Source organism: Vigna angularis, chromosome 11 (genome assembly GCF_016808095.1).
Source record: "Vigna angularis cultivar LongXiaoDou No.4 chromosome 11, ASM1680809v1, whole genome shotgun sequence".
NCBI lineage: Eukaryota > Viridiplantae > Streptophyta > Magnoliopsida > Fabales > Fabaceae > Vigna > Vigna angularis.
In genome coordinates, this window is record NC_068980.1 from 1,907,372 (window position 1) to 1,920,024 (window position 12,653).

Here is a 12,653-nt window from a genome sequence, read left to right on the forward strand (position 1 = left end):
GAAAGAGGGCAAAAGAGAAATGCTCCGTGTTGACCATGGTGTACTCAAGGATTGAGGGAGGTTAACGAGACATTAAACCAATATTTAGGTTAGTTTTACCTTCCTAGGTTCCAAATATTTAGGTTAATGTATAAGTTGATGGTTACGATTAAATTTGTTACTTTAGTTACCCATAACTCAAATAATTAAATAAGAGATTAGAAATATAATTTAAATATTTATTTACAATAAAAAATGCTTTTTATTTGACTCTATTATCAAAGTTTTAAAAACCTTTAAATACACGCCACTAATAAAGAAAGTGTGTATTCAATGTTTGTTTTTAATAACTTTAGCCTGGAATAACCATCTATAATTTAATTTCTTTTTATTTTCAACACCGAATTATAGTAATTTTTAGGGAGTTCATACAACTCAAAAAGAAGTTTTTATTTGTACATACTTTGTTTCTCATAAAAACAAGGATAAATCAAACATCTCCCACTTTTATCACAAACAATTTTTTCTCTATTTTTTTTTTCTCTTTAAATTGAAGTGACAGAAATACAGAAAATTTGTCATAAGAATCATGTTTATGTTCATAAGAATCATGTCCATGTTTTGTTTCTTGAAGATAATTTATTTTCAAATTAATGCCATTGGAGATTTTTTTTTATCAATGTTCTTTGGAACATTGGTTAGCATTCTTCAAATGATATTTCACTAAACTAATTTTAAGGTATTGTATGTGGCATGCACTTAAATTAATCACAATTTTTAATTGGATAAGAATGCATACAAGATGTATTTATTAGTGTATAATTAAATATAATATTTTGGTAGTGTATATTCTTTAGTTCTATCAAACTAAAAATGGTCATATATTTAAAAATATTGATTATATCTTATACAGCCAATACTTTAATAATGTTGTTTACGTTATCGATAGATGATGTATAAATAGTTCTAAATATATTTTTAATCTCTAAATATAATTATTAAATTTTATTTGCTTAACTTCTTATTTACGTGAAAAGAAATTCAGCTTTATTCTCTCTATATAACCGCATCTGAACATCATATTATTCTTTTTATTCTTATAAATATAATTCATCTTGTTAATTTTATTAGTTGTAGAAGAATTATGTAACCATTAACTGCTTTTTTACTATATGCATTTTGTAACTTATTGATTTTTATATGTTTTCAATACAAAATTTACTAATACTTTTATTTTAATATTATTACAATGCTTAAATTTTAAATTATATATATATATATATATATATATATATATATATATATATATATATATATTATCATAAGAGGGTAGATGTACATACTTTCACACAAGTGTTCCACCCCATTTTAGACTAATCTTAAGTTTAATCAATAATTTAATTCATTATCATTTAATTTAGTTTTTATTTTTTTTTTCTGAATTGAATATCAATACATTTTAAATAAAGATAATTTGATCATTTTGTTAGATTGATGTGTTATTTGATCATCTTTCAGATATTGACATTGAAACATGATATCTTTTAAAATCATCAACACCCATTCAGAACAAAAAAAATCAAATTAATCCTGTCCGAAAGATATTGACAAATCAATTGAGTAAAAGTTATAAAAATTAAAGTAAATTATAAATCTAAATGTTAGAATTGAATTACTAATTAAACTCAAAGATAATTGAAAGAGTTACTTTTTTGTTTCACATTTTTGTAATCTAGCAAAAATATAAAAGAAACTAAGTAGATAAATAAAAGAGATTAAAATAAAATAATAGGATCAAAACTTTTTTTTACATAACGAAAAGTTAAATAATAGTTTTTAAAATTCGAAAACAAAATATTGCAATATTTCAAAGAAATGAAATAAAATAATTTAATTTTTATATTAAAATAAAAACATTTACATTAATGCATCCTATCAGTTCTTTTTCCATAACCATAATGTTATATTGCCCTCTCTCTTTCTAATCAGTAATGGTTTCGCTGTTAACCCGTAGAGCCAGAATGGATCGAATCGAATCTTCATTTTTATTTCTTTCTTTTCCTTCATAATTCCAATTTCTTTAATTTCAACTCTGTTTCTCTCGCTGACATGGCCCACCTTCCACGTCGCCTTCACCATTCCTACACACGACAATAATCAATGGCCAACGTTTCTTGGTATAAACTATAAAGACATGATTTTTCAAAAAAATTCCATTATGCCCAATTGCTGTTTGGCCATGATAGGGACAATATCACACGCAACCGAAGCTATTTGCCAAAGGACAACGTCCATCACATTTAAGCAAACCTCCAAATTCACAGATTTTCCTCTACTCACCTGAGTTGTTGCCTTCTCATGTTAACTCCTGTTGGCCTTTGAGTATTCATCTTCATTTACTCGTTTTTTGTTTGTTTCATAATTTGAACGAGTTTTTACTTGATCATGCTTCCTTTCAGACGTTTAGTTTTGACTTTTGATAGCGATGGATTATGTCACGAGCTATTCATTTATTTATTATTTTTTACTTTTACTTTTGCGTGGAATCAATCTAACCAGTAAGTTACTTGTAGGCCGCGCATAATTTGACTTTCTTGTGATTCGTAGTTTCTGGTCAGCTGTATGATTTTCCCAGTAAATATGTGGATTGTGGACTTTGCTTATCTGTGACTTTGTTGTGTTTCTAGCCATAAACCACAAATGAATCTTGTGCTTTTTCCGTGGGTTTGAGATGGATGAGGATGATGACGATGATGGAAAGTTATGAGATGTTTGTCTCTCTTCAAGGCTCAAAGAGAAATTAGATTAATTGTGAGGATGATGATCGGACAGGAAAAGGGTGTGAAGCCTGTCCTGCTTAAATTTGGTTTGGCTTTGGCTCTTTCGTTTGCTGGATTTCTCTACTCACGCTTCAGAATCAGAAGAATCAAGCCCTCCAAGTCACGCAAGAGGGGTTCTTTCGGTTGGTTTTGCCTCACCAATATTTCATCTTTCTTTCCCCCCTCTGTTTTCTTGAATGATGAATATAAGTGTCTTTTTCGTTTGTTATCTTTTTCAGGTCACGAGAGTGAAGTTAATTCAGGAGGAGGTATAGGGGCAGCACTAAGCACTTGCAACACCATTTCAGCAAGAAATTTTCTATGTTCTGTAAGTTGCTTTTGGGTATTCTGTCACAGAGAGAAATAGTATTTTTCTGATTTTTTAAAGCTGTCATTTTTATAAGGTTTTATTTTTGATTCATTACTATCAATATTGAGGGTGGGAATTTATAAATATTGAGGGTTTCCGACAAAAAAAGAAAGTATTTAAAAAGTGTACATCTTTTAGTAAAGTAGTAGTGTTATAGGTACCCGTAGCCACTACTTAGTTAGGTTAATGGACTGATTAGTGTGAACCAGGCATGTTGCCTATAAATAAAGGGAGAGGTTGAGACAGATATCTCTCTTTCAATTTACGAGCATTGTGCAAAAGAGAAATAAGAAAAACTGTTGTTGAAACTAAGAAAATTATAGTAAGTTAAGAAAGTTTTGGTCGGGCAACTGAATTCTAACTTTGAAACCTTTCATATCATGGTGCTGTATCTAACATACTTTTTAGGAAGAAAGTAAATTTGTATGTAAGATATTTTGCATGCAATTACTAATTAACATAACTAATTATACACATTACACAAAGTTGGCCATTTTGTTTTTCTTTTCAGAAAACTTAAAAACTAAAACAGGGTTATTAACTTTTGCTTTGATTGCAGGAAGAAACTTGCACCGACAGGGAGATAACTGGCAATTCTCCTCTTGCTCTCTCTCCTGACAGTACACAAAATGGTGATAGAGATGAGTTCCTCCTACCTGAATTTAATGATCTTCTTAAGGTCATAGACTTTGGAGCCACAGTTGTTAGAAATTCTTCTACAATAAATATGGAAGCACCATGGTTAAAAGAATATGCAGATCCCGAGAAGGATGATTACGAGCAAGAGGTAACTGAACTCCGGAACATGATTAGAATGCTTCAAGACAGGGAACAAAGTCTTGAGGTTCAACTGCTCGAGTATTGCGGTCTTAGAGAGCAAGAAACAGCAGTGATGGAGCTGCAAAATAGATTGAAAGCAAGTACTGTGGAGGTAAAGATGTTCAATCTGAAGGTTAAGACCTTACAGTCTGAGAATTTGAGACTAAAGGAGCAGGTCTCCGATCATGGAAAAGTGCTGGCTGAACTTGAGAGTGCAAATGCGCAAGTCAAATTGCTTAATGAGAAAATTAAGTATGAAGTTGAACAGAACAGGGAGCAGATAATAAGTCTTCAACAAAAAGTTTCCAGGTTGCAAGACCAACAGTGCAAAGATGCTGCTTGTGATCAGGACATTCAAATTAAGCTGCAAAAGCTAAAGGAGCTTGAGTCTGAAGCAGAAGAGTTGAGGAAGTCTAATTTAAGATTGCAGATAGAAAATTCTCACTTAGTTCGAAGATTAGATTCTACTCAAATCCTTGCTAATGCAGTTCTGGAAGACCCAGAGGTACGGAGATTATAATCACCAACACCTTTCGTTCAGTCACTACTTGTTAGACTCTAATCTTTACCTTGTGCTTTTGGGATGCAGGTAGATGCTGTGAAGCAAGAAAGTGAGTGTCTTAAACAAGAAAATGCACGCTTGACGAAGGAAATTGAGCAACTATATTCTGATCGATGTTCAGATCTCGAAGAATTAGTATATATGCGGTGGATAAATGCTTGCTTACGATATGAACTAAGAAACTATGAAGCCCCACCTGGTAAAACGGTTGCAAAGGACTTAAGCAGAAGCCTGAGCCCCACGTCTGAGAGGAAAGCCAAGCAGCTTATACTTGAATATGCAAATGCTGATGGACCAGGGAACATTGTGGACTTTGATATAGATCAATGGTCCTCCTCGCAGGCTTCTTCTCTCACTGACATTGGAGAGTGTGATGATTTTTCTTCTGTAGATAATTCATCTGCTGCCAAAACTAACACCACAAGCCAGACCAAGCTTTTAAGCAAGCTTAGACAACTGATACAAGGTAAAGACAGTTGTCATCACCTTAGTCATGTTTCATCACAAGAAAAATTCAGACGTCAAAATAGCAATCCTCAACGGCAAAGTACTTCAACTGGAATTGAGGGTCTTAGGAGTGAGTTTGCAACTCCCATTGTCACATCCAGAACTTCCCTTGATTTCTCTAGGTTGACGTGTACTCAGGAAGAAGTAAACAGGAGAAATTCAGATAGCGCTTTCATGGAAAGCTCAAAGAAATTCAGTCCACGTAAAAGTGGTTCCTTCTCAGATTCCTTGGGCTTGGAAAAAAATAATTTGGAGAAATACGCAGAAGCTTTAAAAGATTCTAGCGTGAGTGCTAGACAACAAAGACGTAGTAGATCAGCATCATGTAGTTAGTTTTTTGTAACTTATTATCAATGATGCATTAGAAATATATACAGTGAAGTAGTCAATGTAAATTAGCCGTCAGGTGTAGTTCAGACACCATCTGTGTACTAAATAAAAATGCATTTTCAATCGTAGTCATACTTCATAAATAGTTTTAGTTCTGATTACCACAGTACAACATTTTATATGGCTTTGGTAACCCTGTTTTGGTATTAGTATATCATTGCTCAAATCGTTTACATTTGCTTCATCTGCACTTGGCTTTGCGTAACATCATAACTAGTTTTTGGCATTAATTAATTGCATATCCTGGCGTAAAATCTGGATGTACATGTCCTAGCCGGTGATATCACTGTCATGGGAAAAATTTTAAATATCAGTTTAGTGATTATGTCTATCGTGTTCTTCTGATTTTTACCTGCATTATGTAGTCGTGTTGTCGTTTTCTAGGTGATTCCTTGGGTATGTGCTTATGAGTGTAAAACGGAAAGCTTGCGGCAGCAATAATTCATTTCAAATTTGAATTTCATTTGTTCCTTGATTTTCACAATGACCTTGATTAAGGAGAACAGGATAAAAAAGAACAAATAAGTATAAGCATTCCTACATGCATTATTTCCACGATGAGTTAATACGAAATTTCTCAAGATTTTATTAAATACTACAACACTGGCTTCTCCAGAATCGAGAAATAATAAACTTTTGCTTCATTTCCATGAACAGTAGTGGTACAGAGCCATTTGTAGCCCTTATGTGATAAGGGCTATGCCTTGTAAAATCAATGCATCGGCTAGAACTTGGTTAGCAGCTTGTGAAGGATGGACGCTATCCCAAAACACATATTGGGTTGCATTAGAACAAGTTCCTGGTGATTTTGGATTGCACAATAAAGATGTTGTCTCCACTATTCCAGTACCACAGCAACCTTTCCTTGCCTCGGCAAAACCTATTCAATATCAAAAGAAAGTATAGAAGAATAAGAACCATCCTTTTACACCAAGAGGTCAAAGTCATGTGTGATTGTATTCTAGTCAAATTAAGTATTAATTACCAAATTTTGAAGGGGACTGAACAAGGTCATAAAGAGGTTTGAAAATATCAAAGACAACAATCTTAAGACCAGGAAGTTGCTTTTGGAGATTTGCTGCGGCTGTCTTGATTTTGTTGTTAAATCCTTGGGCATCATTGTTGATCTTCGAGACACAACCATTCTCGTGAAAACCAAACAAAGTTCTTGCAGCTGGTAGGCAACCTAGAGGTGGGAGTGAAGTCACTCCAACCCTCCTAGCTCCCAATTTATACAAGTCCTGTGTTCAAAACAAAGCACCTTTAAAAGTCTTTTCCTGTTTTGGAAGATTATGACTCATTTTTCCAGTTACCAGCCATAGCTTGCAGAGTAACAGTAACAAATTAAAATACCTTAACAAAGATTGAAAATGCACCAACAAGGTATGCAGAATACTGATCAGGAGTGAAGGCTTTGCTGATTATAGGATTGACGTAATAGTTTTGAACAAAATCACTACTGCCAGCACTCAATATGTACAGCGCATCCTTAATAATAAACGCTGCTTTTTTACTGCCAGCAACCTTGGCCAGCTTTCCTTGATATTCCTTGAAATATTTTAACTGTTGAGACAGTGGAATCGCATGCTGCAAAAATAATATTGGAAAAACATAAATTTTCAAAGATATGAGTTTGCCGGAGTGTGTACGAACGGTATTCTTCCCAACTTACGTTCAAAATAGCAGCCTTTTCATCATAACCAGAGGCTGCTGAAGCAAAGTTTGCTCCAATGAGAAGATTCTTCCCTGAGGCCTGAGGGCTAAGATATGCAGGTGCAAAACTCTTAAAACCAAGCGTTTCAGCTGCAAAAGGAAACGTTACTTCCACAAGAATGAAACTTTATTTCTAACCAAGCCGAGTGAGTTTAAAGTTTAAATTTATGTCCTCACCAGTAATATCAGTGGCTAGTTTCCCATTGCAGAACCTCCCAGTGGGTTGATGGTTGACAAAGTCCCTTCCATAGGGAAGGTAGTTTGCCTTGAAAAGGGTAGGCAAATAGTCATTATTCCCAACATCCACGGCTGAGTCACCAAATGTTATGATTGCTGGCACAAGGGTATTTTGTGCATTACCCCATCCCAAGAAGACAAATGCAAAGAGTGCAAGAAGCCCTTTTGTGCTATTGATATTCATCTTTGTATGGCTAACAATAACCTTTCTGCTGTGCATGTGTTATATTTATAAGTTGAAGTGTCGAACTAATATGGCAACTGAAATGACCCCTTATCACCCTACTAATGGAGGAGGATTGAAGTTGAGCATGGCTATTAAATGAGAACACATGAACTGGTCACATCCTTCGGTAATTTTCTGTTTTTTGAGACCATACGTTTTAACCTCACACGTGATTTTTCTTTCTAGTCACAAACTCCAGTGTCGTGTCTGTTTACATTGTTTCTTTCATTTACTATGGTGGTCGGTGAGAAAAGTTGTTGAAATTTTGTGCTTAGGAGGCAGCATAATAATCTTGATCACGAGAGAGCTGCATGCGTCAGAGAGTTGGAGTTTTTCTCATTGATGAATTAGCGGTGTATCTTCTTTTTGGTGAATAAAATGGATAATTCAAGTTGAACTTTTTTTATTTTTTGATTAAAAGTTAAAAGTCCTTCATCAAATAAGACCAATTTTCAATATATAAATGAATGTAAACCTCATTTTACTAGTTTTGTGGAAGTTAAGTTAGACTTAAACTTATTTTTTTAAGATTATATTAGTGTCTAGAGATAAAATCAATTTACAATCTATAATTGGATAAAAACAAATATAATGATTTAAATCCACCAAAATGAAAAAAATATATCACATCCAATCATGTTACATTTTTCACACACAGAGATTTGCCTCTCTTGCTAAGCAGTATATGTATGCCTTTTACTTTAGAGGGATAATGGATCTATTCTCTTGTAAATCCACAAGACTATATATAATTGGAGGTTGACAAAAAATTATAAAACTAAAAATAATAGAAAAAAGAAACCAGAAAACACATTCTTGACCACTATCTTGCATCTGGGCCCCAATCAGCTTCAAGATCAACAACGTTCATTTCAATCGAGTTGATGCCTTCTTGTTCTCGAGTTGCTTCCATTTTTAAGGACTCTTTCAGTTCAGAGACAATGTGATTCATTGATGGCCTTTGGATAGAGATTGAAGGCACACAAGATACTGCTGCCTCCAAGGCCTTCCACATAGAACCAAAGTCAAAATCTCCTTGCATCTTTGGATCAACAATTTGTTGTATATCTCCTCTTTCAAGAAAGTGGTTAACCCATTGCACAATGTGAGTGTTCTGATGACCTTTTATTATGGCTGGCTGCCCAGTAATTAGCTCCAAAAGTACAATGCCAAAACTATAAACATCGCTTTTTTCAGTCAGCCTGCTGGATATGTAGTATCTGTAAAAGCAAACTCAAAAAGGTTAAAAACGATATGTTCAACTTAAAACCTTCTTGTAAATATAAGAAACCGCACCATGTTTGTTTGATCAAACTTACTCTGGATCAAGATATCCAACAGTGCCAATAACTACAGTTGATACGTAACTTTCATTTTCAGCTGAGAAAAATTTTGAGAAACCAAAATCAGCAACTTTTGCTTGCATTTTCTCATTCAGTAAAATGTTTGCAGTCTTTATGTCTCTGTGGACTATTGGTGGCTTGCAGCCATGATGCAAGTACTCGATACCTATAAGTACAAGTTCCAATACAGTAATTCAGCATCCTTTAATCACATCAAAGTGAGGAATGAGAAAATAAAAGAGTCTGATACACCACTAACCTTGAGCAGCATCAACTGCTATCTGAATCCTCTGTCTCCAACTCAATGGTTCTCTTTTAGGATCTACTCAGACACAAAATAGAGTATTGTGTCTTGTTTAGTTGAATATAGTCATCGATGAAGTAGATATGCAATGCAAGCATGAAATGAACGGGGAAACAAATTAATATACCTGAAAGATACTCTTCCAAGTTACCATTAGTCATGTATTCGTAAATGATGGCTGTGCGTCCGACTTCATTGCAGTATCCAAGAAAGGAAGCTAAGTTCTTATGATGAACACGCATTAAGAGTTGAGCCTGCAAATACGTGGAAGCATGCCATCTTAGCTATAATATTTCCTTAAATTCAAAATATGCCATCTCAAATTTCTATGGTGAGAAGCATGCCTCTGTCTGAAACTGCTGAGATCCTTGAGGAGATTTAGACGAGAGCATTTTGACAGCAGCTTGTGTGCCATCTTGTAAGTAACCAAGGTAGACAATTCCACACCCTCCCTTCCCAATTGTTTTGTCAAAGTTATTGGTTATAGTCATTATCTGAGAGTACGAGAACTGTTTATTATTTGTCTTCAGCACAACTTCTTCGTTTGATCTCACAGCTTGCTTTGAGGCTAAACAAAGTAATAAAAAAATTATTATTTCTCTGTCATTTGAAGTGGAAAAGTTTAGTTTGTTCTTTGTACAAAAGAAGTTTAGTGCATTTTGAAGTCAATGATTGTGAGGTCCTCAGTTTAGCTTCAAAGTAAGACAGTTTTATCTATTTTCAGACCTGGGTTTTTGTTGCGTCTCCTCCAAATGATAGTCAGCACAATACCCAATACAATGAAAAAGATCACAGCTGAAAGAATGCCTGCCACAAGTGGAACAATATTGTTTTTGTTCTCTTCACATGGCCCTATCGGGCAGAGATCCGGATCCACACTATGGTCATAACAATTTTGTTTCAAAAGATTGAAGAAGAAAAGCAAAATAAACAAAGAAAAAGTAGGTTAGTGAGAAACTTATTATCATCATTATTTCAAACCAAAACAAACCTCAACATAAGGGAACCGTTATTTGATCTTTCCAAGAGAAGTGGAGGAATTTCACCCGAGAGTCTGTTCCCTGATAAATTGCTGCTAACATAGCATATGTCAGATGACTATTTTGATTTCCACTGACAAACACAGATACTGAAATCTCTATAACTTACAGAGTTTTTAAGTACTGCAGCTTTGAAAAATCAGGCAGTGGTCCTGTTAAGCTATTGTTTGATAAATCCCTGAAAAGCAAAGCATTGTTTTTATGTTAAACTAAAATTATGGTAGACTAATAATTGTTTAAAGAATCCATGTTAAATGCTAAGTCCAACTTTAGAGAAGAAATATCATATTTTCCAACCTTTTTTGGGAAGGAACAGAATCTACTCAATCGGTTGTCAAATTAACACTTACAAGAATTCTAAGAATTTGAGCTCCAAAAAAGAATCAATTATCGGGCCATCTAATCCACTGGAGGCTAGGTTTCTGCATGAAATTCAAATAAGTTTTGGTCTGCGGTGATTTAAACAATGCAAATTCCAAATTTGGAAAATATAACTTACAATGCAGTTATTGCGGGTGGATTATATCCATTATTGCTGCAGTTGATACCATTCCAAGAGTATTTCAACGGTGCACAAGGGTCTCCTTGCCAAGATTTACCCAACGACGACATCAACTTGTAAAATGATTTGATGGACATGATAGCCTTAACTATAATTCTCACAAGCATATAATGTCAATGTCTGTTATTTCGTTAACCAACTTTTCTAACTTGTAATGTGATTTATACTTTTACTACCTTTCTAACAGTTGTAGCTGTTACTACAAAAAACAAAAAGGAAATCAAAGAAAGGACAAGGAACAACACTAACCATCTTCTTGATCTGTGGGTGATTGCAAGAATTCTTTAACAACATAAATCTCCATCGCATTTAGAATGGGAGGATGGGTGGAATTTGGTTTCTTGTACATAGAAAACTTGAGCTTACTTCCTCTAATGGCCTGTTTACTTTCTATCGTAGTTGACAGCAAATACTTGGGAGAAACAGATTCAGACAAAATTTGTCCATTCAGTGTAATGTCGAATACCCTGCTTTCGTTTTCCTTAAGATCTTCGATTTCAGCAAAGTGCATATAGACATATGAATCTGAAGTAGGATGCCCAGTGTCAAAATCAAATTCCAGGGAATCATTTTCATTTGTTGCTCTCACAGCAGTTTTCATTACTGCTGGTGGAAGGTGATAAGCAGTATGGTTCAAGGAGTCAATGCTGAAGGAAGTACTGAGTGGTGTAGAATCTGGTAAGTTGTAAGGATACCACATTCGATCATAAGTATCTTCTTCAAATCTACATGTAATCAGACAACATTAAAAGCTAAACAATGTAAAGAAATTAAACTTGTTTAACATCTGTGATTATGCTGCTTACCTCACTATTTCATTGGTTGTTGATCCAATGTCAAAACGTCTGTATAGGGATAAGAGTTTAGAGTCTGTTCTATAACTGGAATGATCAAAGTGCCTCACCTCCAGTGCTGATATAAAAGGAGTTCCCATATCAGTATTCAATAAACAAATATACAATTCATCCAAAGACGGCACATGTAAAATCTCTTTGATTACAACATGAGTGGCATTTTCAAACTTGACAGAGTCCCAAAAATTGACCCCAACATAGAGATCAAATTGTGGCAGCATGTTCAAGTCATCATAGTTTCCATACATAAAAGAAGCTCTTATCAAGTAAATAGTATTTCCGCCTTCTGGATGTCGTAGTGTGTAACAGTTTCTTTTATCCTCAGGGAAGCTTCTCACAGTAGTGAAAACTCCTTGGGGTATTTCAGAAGTGAGCTTGAGGGATATATTTTTTCTTGTTCCAGTGCCAATAAACTGTGCATCTGAAGTGTAATGAATCTGAGTTTTCTCATCAGTGTAGGCCACTTCTTCTGGTATCCCACAGTCAATGGAAATAGAACCTACAATCAACACAAACTGACATCAGAAGAATATATGGATATAATAATAAAAAATTCAGTAACTTTCTTTAACCCTTTCTTTTATATTTAGTATTTAATAAGTACGTATAATTTTTCGGTCAATTTCGTACAAGCTCAGAGAAGTAGCAGAAAATCCTCACCACTGACATCATCCAGTTTCCTTCTTCCTTGTTTGTGATGCATAGAGTTGTTCTCTGTGGCCAGAATGGACTTTCCTGAAATTTGTGAAATGGTATATGCAAGGACACACCATAAGGTGAAGATCCAAGACCAATGGCATCTCCATTTTCCATCCATGAAATTTCATAAAGAGATCACCATTTGCTATTTGGTATAAGCAGATATTATCAAACAGTTGATATTTTTGTGATTAGAAGAAAATGATAAGGCATTTACTCCATAAACTCC

General features: G+C 34.4%; 3 protein-coding genes across 5 annotated transcripts; 1 reads left to right on the plus strand and 2 right to left on the minus strand.

Moving 5' to 3' along the window:
• The first annotated feature begins 2,204 nt into the window (after positions 1 to 2,204).
• Positions 2,205 to 5,529, plus strand: LOC108333049 (protein CHUP1, chloroplastic). 3 transcript variants are annotated; one of them, XM_017568372.2, is made up of 5 exons: positions 2,205 to 2,361; positions 2,667 to 2,941; positions 3,038 to 3,126; positions 3,728 to 4,492; positions 4,577 to 5,529. In XM_017568372.2, the coding sequence occupies exons 2-5, from the start codon at positions 2,743 to 2,745 to the stop codon at positions 5,387 to 5,389; spliced, it is 1,866 nt and encodes a 621-aa protein (XP_017423861.1). In that variant the 5' UTR covers positions 2,205 to 2,361; positions 2,667 to 2,742; the 3' UTR covers positions 5,390 to 5,529. The 3 variants fall into 3 exon arrangements, with proteins under 3 accessions (XP_017423861.1, XP_017423862.1, XP_052726706.1); XM_017568373.2 differs by lacking the exon at positions 2,205 to 2,361 and adding an exon at positions 2,368 to 2,537; XM_052870746.1 differs by lacking the exon at positions 2,205 to 2,361 and having other exon boundaries at positions 2,368 to 2,941.
• Positions 5,530 to 5,887: 358 nt separating this feature from the next.
• LOC108333524 (GDSL esterase/lipase APG) lies at positions 5,888 to 7,720 on the minus strand. The gene is made up of 5 exons (XM_017568990.2): positions 7,337 to 7,720; positions 7,119 to 7,249; positions 6,800 to 7,033; positions 6,432 to 6,687; positions 5,888 to 6,326 (listed from the first exon to the last, which is right to left on the minus strand). The coding sequence occupies exons 1-5, from the start codon at positions 7,614 to 7,616 to the stop codon at positions 6,130 to 6,132; spliced, it is 1,098 nt and encodes a 365-aa protein (XP_017424479.2). The 5' UTR covers positions 7,617 to 7,720; the 3' UTR covers positions 5,888 to 6,129.
• A 451-nt stretch (positions 7,721 to 8,171) lies between these two features.
• Positions 8,172 to 12,621, minus strand: LOC108333152 (putative leucine-rich repeat receptor-like protein kinase At2g19210). Its single transcript, XM_017568502.2, has 13 exons — positions 12,386 to 12,621; positions 11,678 to 12,224; positions 11,121 to 11,596; positions 10,809 to 10,959; positions 10,660 to 10,731; positions 10,419 to 10,487; positions 10,261 to 10,341; positions 9,996 to 10,147; positions 9,614 to 9,837; positions 9,397 to 9,523; positions 9,225 to 9,287; positions 8,942 to 9,131; positions 8,172 to 8,842 (listed from the first exon to the last, which is right to left on the minus strand). Exons 1-13 carry the CDS (start codon positions 12,540 to 12,542, stop codon positions 8,446 to 8,448), a joined length of 2,706 nt encoding a protein of 901 aa, XP_017423991.1. The 5' UTR covers positions 12,543 to 12,621; the 3' UTR covers positions 8,172 to 8,445.
• Between the last annotated feature and the right edge of the window lie 32 nt (positions 12,622 to 12,653).

Coding starts and splice junctions, on each gene's coding strand:
- LOC108333049 (XM_017568372.2), top strand. CDS start 2,743: ATGAGATGTTTGTCTCTCTTCAAGGCTCAAAGAGAAATTAGATTAATT. Junction 2,942..3,037: donor ACGCAAGAGGGGTTCTTTCG/GTTGGTTTTGCC, acceptor TATCTTTTTCAG/GTCACGAGAGTGAAGTTAAT. Junction 4,493..4,576: donor CAGTTCTGGAAGACCCAGAG/GTACGGAGATTA, acceptor TTTGGGATGCAG/GTAGATGCTGTGAAGCAAGA.
- LOC108333524 (XM_017568990.2), bottom strand. CDS start 7,616: ATGCACAGCAGAAAGGTTATTGTTAGCCATACAAAGATGAATATCAAT. Junction 6,688..6,799: donor CATTTTCAATCTTTGTTAAG/GTATTTTAATTT, acceptor TTTTGAACACAG/GACTTGTATAAATTGGGAGC. Junction 6,327..6,431: donor TCAGTCCCCTTCAAAATTTG/GTAATTAATACT, acceptor GATATTGAATAG/GTTTTGCCGAGGCAAGGAAA.
- LOC108333152 (XM_017568502.2), bottom strand. CDS start 12,542: ATGGATGGAAAATGGAGATGCCATTGGTCTTGGATCTTCACCTTATGG. Junction 10,488..10,659: donor CTCAAATTCTTAGAATTCTT/GTAAGTGTTAAT, acceptor TTTGCTTTTCAG/GGATTTATCAAACAATAGCT. Junction 9,838..9,995: donor GAGACGCAACAAAAACCCAG/GTCTGAAAATAG, acceptor TACTTTGTTTAG/CCTCAAAGCAAGCTGTGAGA.